Source organism: Hylobates moloch, unplaced genomic scaffold (genome assembly GCF_009828535.3).
Source record: "Hylobates moloch isolate HMO894 unplaced genomic scaffold, HMol_V3 SCAFFOLD_14, whole genome shotgun sequence".
In the NCBI taxonomy this organism is placed as follows: Eukaryota; Metazoa; Chordata; class Mammalia; order Primates; family Hylobatidae; genus Hylobates; species Hylobates moloch.
The window spans coordinates 81,190,376-81,212,007 of NW_026652289.1; the positions used below are offsets into that span (position 1 = coordinate 81,190,376).

Below are 21,632 nucleotides of genomic sequence, written 5' to 3' on the forward strand. Positions count from 1 at the left end.
GACCAGCCTGGGCAACATGATGAAACCCTGTCTCTACAAAAAATACAAAAATTAGCCAGTCCTGGTGACATGTACCTATAATCCCAGGTGCTCAGGAGGCTGAGGTGGGAGAATCATTTGAGCAAGGGAGGTCAAGGCTGCGTGAGCAGTGATTGTGCCACTGTAGTTCAGCCTGGGCAACAGAGTGAGGCCTCGTTTCAAAAAAAAAAAAAAAAAAAAAAAAGCCAAGCTAGATAATTTCTAATATTTCTGAGGTCCCATTTAACCTTCCAACAACTTGATTCTTCCCAAATTATTCCATAATCTTGTACTCCTTTTATACGACACCTCATTTTACAGACATTTTTTGAGTCCTTGTGATGTTACCATTTTCTCAGCTCCCCCGCTTTGTCCAAGATGCCGTTTGTTGAATGAAAACGCACTTCCTGAACCAAAAAAACAGATCTTCACCCATTAACCTACCCATATCTTTATTCAGAACTTATTTTTCCCAGTCTATTGTTCTCAACTTTTTTCTCCTGCAGAAATATTTCCCCACTCTTATTTACCCTTACTAAGTTTAACTCCACTTTATACTCTTTGTTTCAAATATTTTTCATATGAAGCTATTTGAACTACTTTGGGAAGCTAGAAGCAATTCATCATTAAAATCAGGCCCAGACCTTGAGATAAGTTGGACAAGGAGAATCATGACAATTAAGTAGGCTAACAGTGAGATGCAATCCTGTTTGCTTTACTTTCACGTTGCCTTTCTGAAGTCTGATGAGAATGTGGGGGTGAATTATCCAAACTGAATAATGAGAAGTGCTAGAAAGAGTAAGGGGGCCCTTAGGAATTTCTTTCAGATAGTGTCCAATTTTTGCAAAATGATGTTAAAAAATTTTTGTTGCTGATTTCCTAATATTAGGAAAGTCAAGGAGCTAGGCTCTACTGCCTGTAGGAGATAATATGCCTTTCGTTGCAATTGTTCTTATCTCACTAGGTATCCACTCATTAGACTGATGTTCTGTGTTTTTTTTTTTTTTTTGAGATGGAGTCTTGCTGTGTGGCCCAGGCTGGAGTGCAGAGGGTGCATCTTGGCTCACTGCAACCTCCACCTCATGGGTTCAAGTGATTCTCCTCCCTCAGCCTCCCAAGTAGATGGGATTACAGGTGCCCACCACCATGCCTGGCTAATTTTTATATTTTTAGTAGAGATGGGATTTCGCCATGTTGGCCAGGCTGGTTTTGAACTCCTGACCTCAGGTAATCGGCCTGCCTCGGCCTCCCAAAGTGCTGGGATTATAGTCGGGAGCTACTGTGCCCAGCCTAGACTGATGTTCTTTTTGCCATGAGGTACAATTGACTCTAGCTTCAGTCTGTGTACAGCTGAGAGGACAGTGAGATGGGAGAAACATGAAGAATCCACTGCTGGTAAATTCTCCACGAATACTATGCTCACATTTCTAAGTAGCTAGGTACTGATTGTTTTTAACAGAGAGTTATAACAGTATCACGTAGGTCAAATGCTACCTATTTTTCATGTGTCCTTTGACTTAGAATTGTTCCTCCACCTACTTGGAAGATTGATCACCCATATACCCAAACTCTCTCATACCCAAACCCTCTCATACCCAAGTCCCGCAGTAGGCTTTGGGAATCCACTTACAGGAAAAGTTGAAAAGTCAACCCTTCATATATTCAGGTTTCATATCCCATGAAGACTGCATTTTCCATCTTCTTTTGGTTGAAAACACGTTGTATAGGTGAACCCATACAGTTCCAACCTGTGTTGTCTGAGGTGGATCATTTTTCGTCTGGCCTTTTGCACAGATGCGGCAATTAGAGAGTTTATGTGTTTTCAGGTTAGGACAAAAGAGAATCAGTTGAGGTGTAGTAGTAGGTTGTAAAGGACAAAAGCCTTCACTTCCACTGGTTTCGTGTAATAGGTGTTTATTTCAGCACATAATTAGATACTGAGATAATGTCCAAGAGAAGTGATTATTTCCCTCCCTGAAAATGTTAAAGCTTTAAAGAGATTCATTTTTCAAGACCAGTTTAGATTGAATTTGTAGGTTGCTTATTTGAATATTATAATCTGAAACACTCTCATTCCCTGAGTGACCAGCAGTGGTAACATTTCTTTTTCCTTTTTTTTTTTTTTTTTGAGACGGAGTCTCACTCTGTCACCCAGGCTGGAGTGCAGTGGCGCCATCTCGGCTCACTGCAAGCTCTGCCTCCTGGGTTCATGCCATTCTCCTGCCTCAGCCACCCGAGTAGCTGGGACTACAGGCGCCCGCCACCCAGTGGCTTCAAAGAGTCAGTGTTCAAAAGATCTCTGAATTACCGTGCTCCTCTTACTCATGTTCATATTTAGATGGTGGCTGCTGGGTTTCTTTCAAAATTGTTTTAGGTCCAGCTAGTACTATTAGACTGAGCCTGGGGGATAAAGTCCTTGGTTACAGTCTATAAAGAGTCTCCTCTTTTTAAATGGATATCTTCAACTACACTACACATTTCATGGAGGTGGAAGGCAAGGGGTATCTTCATTCTTATGTCCTCACAGCCTCATTGATTGTTGGTGCTCATTAATGACATTGGATGAAAAAGTCTTCTTAATAGAAGTCATGCTTCATAAATGAAGGAGAATGGTAAGGGCAAACTGGAAAACCTTGATATGTTTGAGCCCAGAGGATTCCGTGTCTCTTCTGTGGTAGGTATATAGGCCAGCTAGGTTTACTGGAATTTTCGCTTCATTTTTCTTTCCTCTCTCTCCATTTTTTTTCTAAGAAAACTTGTAGATTTTTCCCCAAGTTATGCAAAAGAAAAGAATGATCATCTTCAGTGTAAGGTTGTTGTTGTTTTTGTTTGTTGTTTTTCTTTTTTTTTTTTTTTTGGTGATGTTTGTCTTCTGTGTCATTTAAGAGGATAAAGTATACTTCACATCCCAGTTAAAGACCACCAATGAGCTGGGCTGAAACCTTTGCACCTCAAGACTCAGCTGTGTGTGGTCTTCTATTAGGGAAGGAAGTGGAGCCTCTGGGCTTTAGAAGAGTGGTTGAGAGTGTGGATGCTGGAGCTTGACTGCATGGATTCAAATTATATTTCCACCATCCACTGTTTCTGTGGACTGGCAGGACTTTTAATCTTTCTGTGCCTCAGTTCTCTAGCAGGAAAAAGAGAATAATAACAACAACTCATAATATGGTTGTTATCTGTATTAAATGAGTTAATATGTGTGGAGCACCTAAAACTGTGCTTGGCACATGGTCAACCCTCAAATTTTAGATGATGTTATTCCCCACTTACTAGCTGTGTGAGTTTGGCAAGTTACCTTCTCTCAGCTATGGTTGCTTACCTTTAAAAATGAGCCTAATAATATCTTACTTACCTAGAGCCAAGGGGGTGAAATCAAATAATCTCCTGGGACTAAAGACTTGACCCTCTTTCCTTGAAATTATGTTGGCATCTATGAGTATTGAGGGGATACTGAAACCTTATAATTCTGCTCCATGCCATGGTGTAGAAGGGCCAGTAGCCCCTTCCAGCATCTGTTCCATTTTGCCCAAATCTATAGAGGGGCTTGGAAACTTATTCCAGAAATCAATAATTAGTTATGTCTGAGAAATTGAGTCAGTTCATTTAAAAAAAAAAAAAAAAACCAAATACGTGCCATTTCCCACTGCCCCCTGCCATATTAGAATTGGATGATCTGCATTGCTCGTAAGAAGACTGATCTTAGGCCGGGTGTGGTGGCTCATGCCTGTAATCCTAGCACTTTGGTAGGCCGAGGCGGGCGGATCACCTGAGGCTGCGAGTTCGAGACCAGTCTGACCAACATGGAGAAACCCTGTCTTTACTAAAAATACAAAATTAGCCAGGTGTGGTAGCGCATGCCTGTAATCTCAGCTACTCAGGAGGCTGAGGCAGGAGAATCACTTGAACTCGGGAGATGGGGGTTGTGGTGAGCGGAGATCGCACCATTGCACTCCAGCCTGGGCAAGAAGAGCGAAACTCGGTCTCAAAAAAAAAAAAGACTGATCTTATGATCTGTTGTGATGATTTCTTCTTTCTACAATCTTGAAGAAGCAGATGTCTGATTTTAATCAATGGGTGTTTCCTCTAGACAAGAAGCTTGTTCTCACACTTAAAAGACACCATTGATTTTTTTGCAGTGTCCTGGTGGCTTTTTGATTAAGTGTGCCTCAGTTAATAATCCCCAAAAATACTATGATCAGGAGCAAACAGAGAAGTACCTGTTTAAAACACAAGATCAAATCAAGATTTAGAAAGTATTTTACTTTCCCTAAGTGGTTGGTGGGATGCAATGATGCGTCTTTATTTGTGTGAGCGTTGTTTTGAATACATTGCTAGAAATGTATTTTGGCAATCAGAATTTCTCAGTATTAATACTTAGATTGTTTTTAGTACTGAAGAACAAGGCCCAAGTTATCAATGTGTGACATGCAGCCACCCACTCTTGCAGATAAAGCAAGACTGTCATTTTCCTTATGGCTACCATTTCCATTTTGCAGAAGGAATTATTGTTTGTGTTTAACACTTGACCACAGTCTTCTTGGACCTTTGCTCCAAGAGAGATGGCAATTACTGTTCAGCCAGTTTGACTTGCCTCTCCATCCAGAACAGTGTCCTGTCCATCCCAGGCACTCACTGCATGCCTGCTGAGTGGGACTGGGTTTGGAAAACACTGAGGCCTTCAGGTAGATAGGGAGCTGTCCCAAGAGGCAGCTATGCAGCTAGGAAACAGGCTGCAATTTTTACCCCCATCCTTTGTTGCCAGCTTCCCAGCATATAAATAGAGTGGTAGAAACTACACTGGGCTGATGTTTGGAGGTTGTTTTGTCTGTCCTGTTTTTGTTTAGGTAAATTGGGTCTGTGATAGAGATCTGACTGATAGAGACTTTTCAGATGTTTTGTGCTTTAGGAGAATGCGGATCCTTGGGGATCTTCAAATTGTTTGGTCTAATAGGGCAGGTTGTGTGTTATACTGTGTCATGCCAGGTTTCATTTAGTTGGCTGGGGCACCAAAGGGGGAGAGGGGTGTCCTGCTGCTGCCAGGATTTCTAAGGCAGCCAGGAAGTCACAGCTGCTGAGCAGAAAGAAGCCTGCGGTTGGCACAGGGAGTGTAGAGGGTAGTCATTCCTGTGGAGCCTGGGCTGTTTACTCTGCCACCCTGTTGCTGGTGGACACTGGGTGTGGTGGGCGTGCTTGCCTAGTACCTGTTTGTAGAGCACTGAGACAGCCAGGGCAGAGCTAAAACAGTAGTCATCTGAAACCAGTCGTGTGGGTTTTCCCTCACGGGCTTAGGAGCTAAAATCTGCATTCCAGATGAAACCTGCAGGGAAGCGGAAGAAAGCACTTAAAAAAAAAAAGCTTCAAGGGCAGTAAATTAACTGCTTTGAGAGTTCTAGGCATTTTGAGATGATCTATTGCTTTCTTTGTTTCCTTGATTGCGGCTTTGTAAGTGACTGCTGACCTGGGTGTACTGCTAGTTTTTTTGGCCTGGATGCCCCAGGCCTCTCTGATCATAATCCAGATGAAAAAGAAGGCCTGTGTCAGAAGTATTTCAGTTGCTTTCTGCTGATTCACTTCTGATTTCCTTAGGCTGCTCTGGGCAGTGGCTAAGTGCCGTCAGGATCAGCTTGCCGGCTCAGCACTTTCAGAAGCCTTCACTTGCTCACCAATGAGGAAGTTGAATGCCACCAGGAGAACCGCCGGCCTGGGGCGGAGCTCCTCATGAAGTCCTGGGCTGGGATTACAGGGCAGGCTGACTTTCCCTATGACAAAAAGGCTTTTGTCCCCGGGAATAAATACGGAAGTTTCAAAAGAGCAGCCTCCCTGGTCCGTGTGTAGTAAGGTGTGCGGCCTCAGCTGCTTCTGGGCATAGACTCCACAGACTTTTCACAGTTGCCCTGGCACACATCATCGCACAAACCGGAAGGAAGGCACTGTGACCTGAAAGAGACCCAAGTTTGTTTGCTGTGCGGCCGACAGCCTGACTCCCGGGTCCTGTTGCTCTCTGTCCTGTAAATTAAGAGCAGATGGAGTGGATAAACTGAGAGCACAGGAGAAGGAAACACAAGTCAGGACTTCCACCAAGGGCATTACTGAGACATGGAGAATGTTGATAATTCTCTGGATGGCAGTGATGTGTCAGAACCAGGAAAACCAGAAGCCGGCCTTGAAGTGGCTCAGTCGATCCTGAGTAAGTTCTCTATGAAATCCCTGTTTGGGTTTACGAGTAAACTAGAATCTGTGAATCCAGAAGAGGAAGATGCTGTGCTGAACGCATTCCACAGTTTAGATGCGGATCCCACATCTCAGCAGGATGATTCCAGCAATGGCTTGGATCCACAGGAAGCAGGGTCTCGGGTTTCACCTGACCTTGGAAATGATGAGAAAACTGCAAGGGTAGAGACAGAATCAGAGGGAAGTCAGAGAAAAGAAGCAGGGACATCTCTCCTTGCTCAAGAGCTGCTTCCACTCTCTACTTTGAAAGGGACAAAAGACAATGTCATTTGTGTTCGTGGGACCCTCGTGCATACCACCAGTGATTCCGACTCTGATGATGGTGGCCAGGAGCCCGAGGAGGGAAGCAGCACCAATGGCCCAAAGTCCCCTAGTGTTGTTTTATCTGAGCCATATCAGGAATCCAAAGAAAACCCAGGAGGTTTCAGGGAAAATACTGTCACTGGGGAAATGAATGGTGCAGAGCTCTGTGCAGAAGATCCTCAAAGGATTCCACCTGAGATGAGCAGCAAACTGGAAGCTGGCAATGGTGGTCTTCAGACAGAGCATCGCCCCAGCCAGGACCAGGTGGGAGAAGAAGGGTCCCAAATCCTACCTGCAGTAACAAACCAGAATTCGAGTGTTGGTGTCACTGAGAGTGCCTCTTCTAAAAAAGAAGTCTCAGGAGAGAAGTCATTCCAACTTCCAGCTTTTTTCAGTGGGCTTCGTGTGCTGAAGAAGGGGGCTACCACTGAGGGAGGAGAGACCATCACAGAAATTAAACCAAAGGATGGGGACTTAGCTTTGCTCAAATTGACCCAGCCTGTGCAGAAGTCCTTAGTGCAGGCAGGGCCGCAGACAGTGAAGAGTGAGAAGAAAGCAACTGATCCGAAGGCCACTCCCACTCTCCTGGAGCAGCTCTCTCTGCTGCTCAACATTGACATGCCCAAAACTGAACCGAAGGAAGCAGACCCTGAGTCGCCCAGGAGAGAAGAGATGGGCTGCAATGCTGACCAAGAGAGCCAGAGTGGCCCTGGAGTAGCCCAAACCCAGGGTGGTGAGGTCAAGCCAAAGCCGCCAGAGACGGCCCTGGAGGCTTTTAAAGCCTTGTTCATCCGGCCCCCCAGAAAGGGGACCACAGCTGACACTTCTGAGCTGGAAGCTCTCAAGCGCAAGATGAGACATGAGAAGGAGTCGCTAAGAGCTGTGTTTGAACGGTCCAATTCTAAGCCAGCGGATGGCCCCTCTGATTCCAAAAGTGTATGTAGAATTGGGTTTTGCATTTTAACATAAAATATGTTACTGCTGTATTTCTTTCCAGGTTTCCTCCCAAAGTGAATCCTAGTTGCCTGTTAGTGATTCTTTTAGTTGAAAAAGGATTATAGTCAAATTATATTGTCCTGTAAGGAGTACGGAGTTAGCCAGAAGTGCTTTTCATGTGTCCTGATTTTTATCTGGAATATTACAAGAGGGATATACACAAAGATATGCAGGTAGGAAAGGGTAACTGTCACCGTGAGTTTAAACGTTGATGGTAAATGCACTTATTAAAACTAGGTAGCATGAGGACATGATGCAAGATGGAAGTATAACCCAGGTTTACAGGGTTTCCTCACCCCTTAATTATACCTCCGCAGAAAGTCTATTGTTCTTTGAAAGTCTGCCATTTGGCAAAATATGTGTTTGTGGTGTGATTAGAGTGTTCCACATTGGTTGGAAGGCTTCCAGATTTAGAGCACTGGATTTAGAATGAGACCTGGGTTTTTATTCTAATTCTGCCATTTACTGGCTGGGTAACCTTGATAATCTCCAAGCCTCAATCTCCTCATGTGCAAAATGAGGAAAATAAAATGGTTATATGGTTGTTATGAGAATTAAACAAAGGCAGTGCATGGGAAGCATCTAATTAATAGAAGCTGTTATTACTCAAAGAAAACTAACTCAGGTAATTTATAAAGATGAGCAAGTACCTGTCCAGTAGATCTTAAACGATCAGAAGAACAATAAATAGAATTTCTTGCTTAATATCAATTCAGTGTATGATTATTATTCCTCCTATATATTTAAAATATTCAATTAAAATGTTAAAAATGAAAGTCTTTGGCAGAATTTCTCAGACTGCAGTTAAAAAACGAAGCACAATATAACATTCTCCTAGTTGTAAAAATCAACCCATATAAAAATGACTGGAATATGAAGACAATCTCATTCATTCGTTTACAGTAATAAAAGGAAATTAGCAGTGTGGAATGTTTGAAAAAGTGTGTCTTGGTCTACCACCAATGTTATTGAAATTAGTCTTTATGTTAAATAATCCTGGAGTCTGGGATACATTTGTAAACATTCCTATAAATGCACATCAGTGTAGTACATTTATGTCTGTATCTTGAGGTCAAAGTATATTTGTGCTTTTTCAAATAATTATATAATAAAAATCATCTTTTAAGGGTTGTGTGATACATACTTAGCCTTGAGGTTTTTTTGTTGTTTTAAATTTTCACCTCAACTGATCACGTTACATTTCTGGAAAAGGGTCACACTATAGTGAGATATCTCAATTATAGTGAACGAGAGCAATGTGCAACTAGCCATTAAAATTAATTTCAGAATTAGGGTTAGCATGTAATTTTTCAGGAATTAATTGGCTCTGACTACATTTCACTTATTATTTGCCTGCTCTTTCAACAGCCTGACCACAGCCCGACAGAGCAGGATGACAGGACTCCTGGAAGACTTCAAGCTGTCTGGCCACCTCCAAAGACAAAAGACACAGAAGAAAAAGTGGGACTGAAGTACACTGAAGCAGGTAATGTGAAAAGAAGCTAGGGACCCAGGAATGAATCTCTTTCTGCAATGGCTTTTAGTTCTAGCTTGGTTGACTCTCAGAATTTGGGGTTTTATTTCATTATAAAATGTAATGCTGAAGGCTTTCTTTTTGGTTTTGCTGTTAAAGTGAACCTTTGCACACTTGTTGTTAACGAGCCTCTGAAAGATGAAAGATGAATGCAGTGGAATGAATGAAAGGGGGCATGTGTGTGAAGTAGGAGAACCTTGGGGGACCTGATGGAGAAGGTAGATTGCAAATCCCTCAGGAAGCCCGTGGTTGGTCCTCATACAATTTTGTGAGCTGGCAGTGTTGCTAGAAGAGGCAGAGTATGGTTCTCTAGAGCTGTAATCTGATTTGTTGTTTGTCTTTGAGTAATGCTTTTGAGATAAAGGAACCTTGTGCAGAGTGAATGTACAGATACCATATCAGTTACTCGTTCACTTTTGTGAGACAAAGCTTTATTTAATGCATGGCTAACTTTAAAGCAACCTAACTCTCTGGAAACCTGCCTAGAAATTTTACTTGAATTTATTTAAATGAAATGGGAATCTAGATATGGTTACTATTTAAATGAAAGTTTCACATGAACTGTAAAATGACACCAAAGCATTAGAGAATGGGTATATAAGATATTAAGAATTGCATGTGTGTGTATATATCCCTGAAACCTGTCTGCCTTCTTCCTGATATTTGGAAGTTACCTATACATGGCTTATATTTGTTGTTTTTATTAGGGGTGTGTGTGCATTAAGGTCTATCTATCTATCTGGTTATAGACAAATACTTCTTTCCATTCCTGTTCATTGATAGACATCAACAGATCAAAGTTGGGTGGTTCAGTAGGTTTTTCCATAATATCAAATTACTCCAGTGATAACACACTGGCAGTTGAATGTTGAGGTCATTTCTAGTTTTCATTTACACAGTTGCTGCTTATGATTCTGCAGGGCATTGGTTACTTCATAGCATTTTCTTTCTGTGGTGTTTGACTTATAGGATGAAAACTCATATCCTTAATGAAAATATATATAGCGATTTAAGTTTTCTTGCCCACATTTGATTTTCCAAAAATCATAATTCTGTAAGAATGAACAGCACAAGGGTGGAAAATGATTGTTTCATCTGAGCAGAGCAATTCAGACACAGCAGTAAAGAAAGCATAAGGATGTTTTAGGTAATTGAAGCATAGAAGTAGCATAGGGCTAAACTTCTGTTTAACCCAAACTTGAATGGAAAATTTCCTAAACCACGTTAGATCACCTTTTTCCTTTTGCTTTGTTTCGTCCGAACTCACTTAACTTTATTTTCTCTAGGGTGATTACATATATGACTGTTTGAATGAGGGTCATACTAATCAGGAATCAGGTGGCACTCAAATGGAGTGATTTGAGGAGAGTTTATTAGAGACCTTTCACAAAGGTACAGACGGGGTTTAGAAAAAGCAGTAAGAGAGTGCTACTCTGGGGCCAGTACCAAGGAGAAGCTTTTACCACACCCAGGCCTGAAGGGGCAAGAGTAGGAGTCGCTATTAAAAACTAGAACTTAAGAGAGAGGCTGAGTGGTATGGAGGCAGCTTCTGGGCAGGACCCGCAGCCCTCAGCAGGGAGGTGCTGCCAGTCCATAGTGACATGCCAGGCTGGGAGTTGAGGGCAGGACAGCCTGATCTCTTCTCATCCCACTCTCTGGTCCCTCGCCGTCATTCCCATTGGCCAAACCCAAAGAGAAGTCAGCAGACTGGGAGCCACTTGAGGCTATCATTTCAGGCCTGTCAACAGGGCCCAGAAAGGGCACAGACCTGGAGAGGCATGTAGAAGATCCCCTGCACAGTTACACTGCCACCATGAGTGCCCAGCAGGCCCTGGGCGGAGAGGCTTCTAAAGCCCTCCTGGAGAAGAATCTGCACACACATGCTGGTGTTGTCATACCTCACGACACGGGATTTTAGTGCAAGGGCACACAGACAAACTTCTGTTTTTATCATCCTGTTGGAGGGTTATATTTTCTAGTATAATCAGTTCATAGAAAATACGATGGCTATTATTCAGAGGCTTGCTCTGTAGATACCTACTTCATCTTAATGTGAAGGGTTTTGTTTACTGATCTCAGAAAATCTCTCATAGGGTTTTAAATGTTCCCCTACATTACAAAATAAAATAAAATTTGAAGATATCCAGAAAAATCATGAAGCAAAATAAACTTTCTATGATTCTATTTCAGAGAAACTGTTGTCACTGTTTTGAAACTAGGCCTATGTGAATTTAATGTGGAAAAATAAAAATAGAATTTGAATCATTATAGACTACTGTTCTTTTCCAATTATTATTATTATTATTATTATTTTTGAGTCGGAGTCTCGCTCTGTCGCCCAGGCTGGAGTGCAGTGGCGGTATCTCGGCTCACTGCAAGCTCCGCCTCCCAGGTTTGTGCCATTCTCCTGCCTCAGCCTCCCGAGTAACTGGGACTACAGGTGCCGGCCACCACACCCGGCTAATTTTTTTGTATTTTTAGTAGAGTTGGGGTTTCACCGTGTTGGCCAAGATGGTCTTGATCTCTTGACCTCGTGATCCCCCCGCCTCAGCCTCCCAAAGTGCTGGGATTACAGGCGTGAGCCACCACTCCTGGCCTACTGTTCTTATTTAAACTCTTCAAATGATTTTTACTAATTATAAAAATTATTTGAGTTATACATGATGTATTATAAATAACAGTACTGTAAGTCTTTGTAAGTATTTTATCTTAGGATAAATGCTTATAGGTAGAATTGCTGTACATAAGAGTATATGCCTTTTTAAGGTATCTGATGTGTATTATCATATTGCCATAGTTGTTTTTTCTTAGTAAATATCTGTCCCTAAAAATTACCATTTTTGAAACTGTTATTTTACCTTTTATCATTTGTTTTTAATTTTGCTGTGTTTTCTGATGTGTGGAAGTTTTAAATATTTACATAATCAAATCTGTCCTTTCATTATATAATTTCTGATTCTTTTAGCTTAAAAGACTTTCTCTGATCTAAGTTTACCAATGTTTTCACATTTCTTAAAGGGTTTCCTTCTGCTTCTTTTTTTCTCTCTTTCCATCACTCCATTTCATTTGGAAAATTTAATTTGGTATACAGTCTGAGGTAGAGATCGAAGACAACTTTTTTCTAAATTGCTAATTAATTCTATACCAGACTTTTGGAATAATTATTTCCTCTATATTGTTTAGGACTGTTGGGGGCTTTCTGTTGTCTTTGATATGTTTGTATATTATACTATGTCTTACTGTAGCATTACAATACATCTCAGAATCTGACGGTTCCATTTCTTTTGCATACTTCTAAAAAATGTTTTTGGATTTCCTTATATATTCATTCTTCTAGAAAAACTTAAAATTTTTATTGGAATTGTATTAATTTATAAATCAGTGTGAGGTAGGAATGAAAATGCTTAGTAACTTCACGAGGAGCGTGTCTTATAAAACTATTGAAAGTTTCTTGACATTAAGTAAATTAAATATATAGTATTTATTTACATATAAATATATGTTTGTGTATATGTATAGATCTTGTATTTTTTTCTAAATATCTTCCCTGGCATATTTTTTAAAAGATAAATACATGGTATGGATTTGCTTCTTGTGATTTGTTTTTCTTAGAAGTCTATTGTGCTCCTAAGCCTCTAGTGACTCGAGCACGCTAGCTTTATTGCAGGTGATTTTCTCCCCAGGGCCAGGGCTTGACTGGGTGAAGGACACATTTGGACTGACCTGTGGTACCTTTCCTCAGTTTTACTGTGGTGTTAGTGATTCTTCATATTTTTAGACTCCTTTAAAATCTAGCAATGATAGAAAGCCACAGAAGAAAACATGACACCGAATTTAGCATATATTTTCGACCCTCCACCCCACCCCACAGCTATCTGTGGGCACCTCGAGGTTCAGAGGAAGAACCTGTTCCAAACACTCAACCCAAAGCTGGGCTTCCTTTCGCCTCCATCTCCTATGTTGTATTATGAAGGACTGCCTGAAATTTCTCATTATTAAGACATTTAAAAAATACATTGTCATGATGTACATCTCAAAATCCTCAGGGGAAGTGAGGTTAATGTTTTTGGAATTAAAATGATACCATTTAGGGAACTGTCAGTGACTGAATTACTCACAGAATGAGAAAGAAAAAAGTTTGAAGAAAAACACTCATGCTTTCTGAGTTGAATTGTGCGTATGTGGTTTCTCTCTCAGTGTGCATCTGGAAAAGCTTTTCTCTCTACCTGCAGTATCTCAGAGCTGGCCTGGGGCTGGGGAATGGCAGATGTACAGCCCTGCTGAGTGTGAGGACCATAACTTTTGTAGAGAAGAGAACTTAGCACAATACATTGTAGTTATTGAAAGTAAGCAAATTGTCAAGACATGTGGCATCTCCAGGAGACACATCTTTCCTCAGAACTTAGGAGCAATTCAGAAACATCCCTATTTAGAGTATTTTAAGTTAAATAGAGAAATAACCCATTCCTCAATTTAATAAAGATCCACCTATTTTCTGATTTGTTTCTCATTTGAATTTACTGCATTATAAAATGAGAGCTGTTTGCCACCCTTCTTGGTAAGTCAGATATCCTTGCTTTATCAGTCAAAGAGAGCTATAAACACCTCGTACTACTTTATTGGCCTACTATAATTTGAGTTTTAATTTCTGCATTCATAGTTAACAGGCTGCATTAGTCAGCAATGGATTTTCTTTTAAAGTTATGTGTCCAGACAAATTATCCTAACTTTCTCTTTCACCGTCTGGGGAGTGGGTTTGTTCATTGTACTATCTTTCATAGACCCCTGTAGCCTGCTATCATCACTTGGATGGAGTTGATTCTATTGTGATAGCCTAGAAATTTGAAGCTGTACAGACTAAAGACCAGAAATGTCTTGCAGTTTGTGGGTGCAGAAAAAGATTTACTGGGAAACTAGAGGTGAAGTGTATTGTGCTAAGCTTCCACTTAGTATACGTACACAGCTGGGAGCTCTAGAGAGGAGACTGACTCTCCCGACATGAATGGGAACTAAAGCTTGACTTTTAGGAAAGGAATCAAAAGTGGGGACTGGAGACTCAAGAATCACATATTGTGTTCAAGGAGAGTAGAAGCAAGAGATTAAAATATAGAGTCTCAGTTTTTAGGATATAAAAAACTGAGAGCTGCAAACATCTTAGGTCATTTAGTTTAAGTTACTCATTTTACAGATGACAGTAGTGAGATTATGAATTGCTGAAAGATACACATAACTTATTAATACTCTGTTGATAAATTATGTGTAATAATTATGAGTTGGAATTATAATTTGGAGATAAAGATAGTCTCAAATTGAAGCGTGATGGATTAAAATTTTTTTAAATCTTTTTGCCACCAGTATCTAAAGATCCAACAAAGAAAATACGTGGGATCAGAAGCATTTTTTGTGGGAACGTAAATTAGTACGGCCATTATAGAAAATGATATGGAAGTTCCTGAAAAAACTAAAAATAGAACTACAAAATGACCCAGTAATTACACTTCTGGGCATATATCCAAAGGAACTGAAACCAATATGTAAAAGAGATAACTGCACTCCCATGTTCATTGTGGAACTATTCACAATAACCAAGACATTAAATCAGTGTAAGTATTCATCAGTGGGTGAATGGGTAAATAAACTATGTTATATATACACAATGGAATACCAATCAGCCTTAAAAGGTGGTGGTGGGGGGGAAATTCTCTCATTTGTGCCAATGTGGATGTATCAGGAGGACCTTATGCTAGGTGAAATAAGCCAGGCGCAAGAAAGACAAATGTTGCATGATCTCACTTATATGTGGAATATAATAAAATTGAACTCATAGAAGTAGAGAATAAAATGATGGTTATCAGAGGCTGGGGATGTGAGACGGAGGGAATGGAGAGTTGTTGATCAAAGGGCACAACATTTTAGATAAACTGGAGAAATAGATTTTGTGATCTATTGCACAGCAGTGTGATTATAGTAAAAAATAATGTATTCTATATTTCAAAATAAGAATAAATTTCAAATGTCTCACCGTAACAAATGATATGCAAGAAAGGTGATATGCATATGTTAATTAGCTTAATTTAATCATACCACATTGTATGCCTGTATTGAAACACCACATCATATACCCCGTAAAGGTATACAACTATGATTTGTCAATAAAAAAATTATACAGGTTATTACAAATTATGGGATCTGAAGTGAGTGAACCTGAACAATAAAGTAGAGCATATGAGGCCATCCTGGCTGACTGGACTCATCTGCAAAAACTCACTTGGTTGTTTCATGCTGTTCTTTTGATTCCTCAAGTAGGAATCAAAGAATGGAATGAATGGTATTTTTTATGCTATGAAGCATAAGCAATTTCAAGCAAATAAAAATGCTTTTAGTCTCTGGATTCTTGGAAAGTTCAGGTGAGGTTCATTCAACTACCATTCATTGAGCCACAGTTTGTGTGGTAAAATGCATGGTGTACATGTAAATGGTTTTGGGAGGTACACGAACAAACATTTTTATTTTAAGAGTTGTTATTTCAGTGGTTTTACTGGGTTTTAGAGAAAATAAAACCAGTGCATTCAGTCTACTTTGAGGCCTCTTTTGGGAAGATTAGAATGAGATTGATATTCCATATTCCACACCACATTTTTACTAACATCTTTCAGTAGTCGTCGTCTTTCTCATAATTTCTATCTAGGTGGCTTCATTTTTCTTCTCTTCTGCAAATCTCCGTTTATTGCCAGCCACCAAGTGTTCTTTCTCCAGATCATCCACTAAGCGGCCTCTCCACCATCCTGGCTTCAGCCTCCTCCACCAGCAGCCCCACCGCCACACTTTTCCACCACCACCCCCATCACACCTTTCCACCACCAGCCCCACCACACCCTTCCACCACCACCCCCATCACACCTTTCCACCACATCACACCTTTCCACCACCAGCCCCTCCATCACATCTTTCCACCACCACCATCCCCATCACACCTTTCCACCACCAGCCCCTCCATCACATCTTTCCACCACCACCATCCCCATCACACCTTTCCACCACCAGCCCCACCACACCTTTCCACCACCACCATCCCCATCACACCTTTCCACCACCAGCCCCTCCATCACATCTTTCCACCACCACCACCCCCATCACACCTTTCCACCACCAGCCCCTCCATCACATCTTTCCACCACCACCATCCCCATCACACCTTTCCTTCCACCAGCAGCCCCGCCACACCTTTCCACCACCAGCCTGCCACAACTCCTTTCCACCACCAGCCCCACCACACCTTTCCCACCCGCCGCCACCATAGAAACCAGATGGGAAATTGTAAATAACAAATTTTTCTTCTTTTGTAGAACAAATTATTTCTGAGAAATAACTAAACCAAAAGTTGTAATAGGTGAACTCGGAAGCACTTTTCCCCCCCAAGATAAAGGGAAGCACTTGATGAAGGGCTGAGAACATGAGAAAGGTAGAAAACTATTTCAGAGGGAAAGGAAAGTAGGACCGGGGAAGTCCTGAAGACATAATTAAGTTTGACATTATTTTCACTGCAGAGTTCATGGGTTTGAGCATCAACTAAACTTGAGTTCGAAGCTTTGGCTCTGTCATGTGCCAGCTGTGACATGCGGCAAGGTAATTTACTTCTTTGGATTTTCATCTTTGTCTCTAAAAAGGAGGGTAATGATAATTTTAAACGATTATTGTAAAGATAAGACAATATATATGAAGTTCAACTGCAGCACTACTTTCTTTTTTAAAACCAGTTTTTATAGAAGAATAACAAAAATAGAGAAAAGTACACAAGAGTATATAGCTCTGAGTTATAGCGAAGTGAACACACCCAGGTAACCACTATGTAGATCAATAAATAGTACATCTTTAGCACAACGGAAGGTTCCTTCTTGCCCCATTCCAATTGCTACAATTTACCTTTCCCTCAGAGAAAACCACTATCCTAACTTCTAATACTATAGGTTAGTTTTATCCGCTTTTCTTAAGATGGAGTCTCGCTCTGTCACCCAGGCTGGAGTACAGTGGTGCCATCTCAGCTCACTGCAACCACTGCCTCTGGGTTCAAGCCATTCTTCTGCCTCAGCCTCCCGAGTAGCTGAGATTACAAGTGTGTGCCACCATGCCTGGCTAATTTATTTGTATTTCTAGTAGAGATGGGGTTTCGCCATGTTGGCCAGGCTGGTCCTGAATTCCTGACCTCCAGTGATCGCCTGCCTCAACCTTCCAAAGTGCTGGGATTACAGGTGTGAGCCACTGTGCCTGGCCTAGTTTCATCTGCTTTTGAACTTAATATAAATTAACTCATTTTGTGTCTGGCTTCTTTCTGTTAACATTATGCTTGTGAGAATCATATATGTTGCTACATGTACCTGTAGTTCATTTATTTTCATTCTCCTATAGTATTCCATTGTATGAATATATTGTAATATATTTATCCAATTCTAATGCTAGTGGACACTGATGTTGTTCAGTTTGTGGCCGTTACGTTGCTAAATCAAGTTAAGCCTAAGGCTGCCTCCTTATGTATTTTAAGTTCAACCTTAAGGTTTCCATGTACATACTGAACTGTAACCCAAATGGAGGTGTTAAACAGACTGTAGCCTACTCTTGTGGCAGTCACTGAGTTCTGGCCAAAGGGGGCCAACTGTTCAAACTGTATTAAAATAAGGTAAACGCTGAGCTGTAACCAATCTGGCTGTTTCTGTACCTCACTTTGGTTTTCTGTATGTCATTTTCCTTTTTCTGACTATAAATCTTCTGCCACATGGCTGCACTGGGGGTCTCTCAGCCTGCTCTGGCCCAGGAGACTGCCTGATTCTCGAATTGTCCATTGCTCAGTTAAACTTTGTTAAACTTAATTTGGCTAAGGTTTTTCTTTTAATGGCAAAGATTGCTCTGAACACCCTTGGACATGCCTTTTGGTAAATGCAGGGAGACATTTCTTTTGGGTGTATACCTGGAAATAGAATTGCTGGTAATAGGGCATATCTGGATTCTATGTCAGCAGATGATGCTAAACAGTGTTTCAAAGGGATTTTTATCAGTCCACCAGCAGCATATGACAGTGCTGGTTACTCCACATTCTTGTCATTTGGTGTGTTTGGTTTTTCTAATTTGAGCTCATTCTGGTTTTAATTGGTACTTCCTTGATCACCAGCCAGGCTGAGCACTTTTTCATGGCCATTGCATATCGTCTTGTGGGGTGCCTGTCTGAGTCACTTGTTTAATTTTAATGAATTGTCTCTCTTTTTCGTATTAATTTGTAGAGAAGTTATTTTTATATGCTGGATTTCAGCTCTTTGGTTAAGTGTGTTGCAAGTGTTGTTTTCCTCTCTCTCAATAGCGATTTTTGATTAGGATAAGTTCTCAGTTTTACTCTAATGAATGTGGTATTATTGGTTAGGGCATTTTGAGCCTTCTTAAAGTTATTTTTCTAACCCAATCATGAAGATATATATTTTTTAATTATCTTTAAAATTTATTAGTGCTCTTCATTTGTCATTTTAGACCTACAATATACTGGGCGTTGATTTTTTGTTTTTTTTTGTCTATGAGTTAAAGTACAGTCAAATTTGTTTTTAGATCAAAATTACCCAGAATTGTTTATTGAAAAGCCTACCTTCACCTTCTGGGCTGTATTCTGTTCCACTGTTCTGTAGCTTTGTCAAGCCTTGTACCAGTTTCACACTGTCCTAATGACTGTGAACACAAAACCTGACGACATGTACCCAAGGTGATGAGGGTACAGCTTGCTTTTATACATTTGAAGGAGATGTAGTACATTAATCGATAGGTGTAAGGTTTTCATTGGTTCAATCTGGAAGGGTAGGACAACTCAAAGGGGTGGGGGGACTTCCAGGTCACAGGTAGATTTAAACATATTTTGATTGGCAATTGGTTGAAAGAGTTATTATCAGTAGAGAGGAATGTCTGTGTTAAGATAGGGGGTTGTGGAGACCAAGATTTTATCATGCAGTTGAAGCCTCCAGATAGCAGGCTTCAGAGAGAGTAGATTATAGATGTTTATCAGACTTAAGGTCTATGTTGATATTAATGCTGCAGGGATATAATGAAGCATGTCCAATCCCCACTTCCCGTCATGGCCTGAACCAGTTGTTCAGGTTAAATTTTTGAGTGCCGTGGCTGAGGAGAGAGTCCATTCAGATGGTTGCAGGGGAAGGAGGGCTTCAAATTTTATTTTTGGTTTACAACTATAACTCTGTAATCAGTTATGATAACCTGCTAGAATGTGTCCTTGTTCCTTGGTTACTCTCAGCTCTTTGTATTTGCATATAAGATACAAGTAGCTAGAACTGATCTATGAATAATCAGGCAATATAGAGTTTTAAATAACTGAGACATGAAAGCTTTCACCAAAAACTGTTGGAAAGAATTTCAGCCTGCATTTTCCGGAAGCTGTGATTGGCTTTATGTCTGTCTTATGGCGGGATCCCTCATTTCTTCAACTACTTTTTGATGTTTGCAAAGTGTTTCGTTTTCTTTCTCTCTACCTAATCTGTTGTGACCATTTCATGTAGAAGAGGAGGGAAAGGGTAATTAGGTTTGATAAACAGATTGCTCTTGCTTCTCAGTAGGAAATAGTATAGATGGATGCAACATTGTTAAGATCATGCCTTTCTTTTCTTACAGGAACCATTTTTTACATCCTAAAAGTTTTTTTGGGGAAAGGCACCTTTACTTGATCCAAACCCATGTAAAAATGAAATGATACCATAGTCATAGTTGAGGACTTAATAAATACAAGAATATTTAGATGAAAAAAATCTAATCTTTTAATTTACAGGATTATAGAAATACTCTTAAAGAACATCTTGGTGAGATGGTGGAGTGTAACCAGAAATGTATATTTAGTTGTATGGTAGGAAATATATTTTTGGTCTTTGTCTCTATTTCCAGGCACAGATCTCCTAAAACCCTTTGAATTTCCTGAGAAATAGGAGTAAAATGTGGATTTTTTTATTATTCAATAAGCCCATTTCAACTGTACTTGAGTTTATATGCTAATGAGATGACTCTTGGTAAGGCCCCTAGAAAGTTTCAGAATGGGGATTGGACACCAGAAAGTTCACATCTTCATTGGAGGGTTGGATTTTTTAGCACCTCCTCAACCCTCAGGGAGAGGAGAGGCATTGGAGATTGAGTTCATTCACCAGTGTCCAGTGATTTACTTACTCAATCATGCCTACATAGTGAAATCTGCATTAAAAACTCCAAAAGAAAGAAAAGAAAAGGAAAAAAAAAAGAAAATAAAGAAAGGAAAGAACCCTAAACCATAGCATTTGGAGAGTTTCTGAGATAACGAACACATCCTCATGTTGGAAAAGTAGCATGCCCCAGCTCCACAGGGGCAGAGGCTCCTTTACTAGAGACCCTTCTGGACTTCACCTATACCTCTGCATTTGGCAGCTCATTTGTATTCTTTATAATACATTATAACAATACACACAGCATTTTTTTTTTTTGAGGTCTGAGAGTCTTTTTCCAGGAAATTATCAAACTTGAGATGGGGAGTATTGTGGGAACACCGAAGTTTGTAGCCAAGTTAGTCAGATGTATGGATATTCTGAGGACCCAGTACTTGCTGCGTACTCCAAAATGAGGGAAGTCTTGCTGAAGCGGGATTCTTCTTGGCCCCTTGGCCGAACTTGCAGCAGGGGCACCCCGTCTACTCGGCCCGCTGCACTCAGCCCCTTGTGGGAGTGAGCACATGAGTGAACGAGTGCGGGGTTTGGCTGGCAGCTCCAAGTGCCAACATAGGAGCAACTTCTGTGCAGTGCTCATTGCCAGACCAGGCATGTTACCTCAAGGGGAATGTGGCGGTGCGCAGGCAGGGGTGCCTGTGACCCCAAAGTCCCAGAGGGGATGTTAGTGTGCTAATTAGCTTTTATAGTTCTGCTGTCTGCAGCCCGGTGGATGGTGGTGTGTTAGCAGCCCAGTCAGCAGTGTGGCTGGCCTCCACCAGTGAGGGCAAAGGCCCAGTGCTACAGCCTTTCGGAGTACCTGCACTCAGTGGGTCCCAAGCTCTTGTCCAGTGTCCGAGAAGAATGAGGTCGCACTGACGATTGAAGGGTGATGGGAGTGGAGGATTTTATTGAACAATGGAACAACTTTCATCAGAGAAGGGACTATGGGGAGTGGGGGTGATCCCACACCCCCACAGTCAGGTAGTTTCTCTCCCTGTGGTTGGGTCTGGGGCATTTTATGGACTCAGAATGGGTAGTGCATGCTGATTGGTTTGTGAGTATGCAAAAAAGTTTAAAGTGAAGACACCACTCAAAGATGGGCATGACAGTGTAGAAAACCAATTAGAAAAGGGTAGGTATATGTAAAATAGGTGAAGGGTAGGGATCAATCAGAGGAAAACGCACCAAATGGGAAGATAAGTTCTCAATCTGGTCCAAGGATTTAACTTACAGCTTGGCTTTCAGGCTTTGAAAGCTAAACTGTCTTTAGCTTTGAGGTGGGGTTTCCCCAGGGATCCACCCCTATCTGCCTAGGTATTTGGCTGCCTCCTGTCACTATC

General features: G+C 41.0%; 1 protein-coding gene across 8 annotated transcripts in view; it reads left to right on the forward strand.

Annotated features, from left to right (window-relative positions):
- FMN1 (formin 1) overlaps window positions 1-21,632 on the forward strand; it is a 434,114-nt gene that overhangs the window by 120,352 nt on the left and 292,130 nt on the right. For 6 of the 8 annotated variants that reach the window (XM_058428057.1, XM_058428056.1, XM_058428059.1 and 3 more), the window contains one exon: window positions 8,917-9,034. The exons of 1 other annotated variant lie outside the window; for it this stretch is intronic. In XM_058428057.1, the coding sequence (XP_058284040.1) occupies window positions 8,917-9,034 (118 nt within the window). Of the gene's footprint in view, window positions 1-5,760; window positions 7,489-8,916; window positions 9,035-21,632 lie in introns of those variants that run through there. One more of the 8 variants, XM_032174664.3, reaches the window with a different exon arrangement.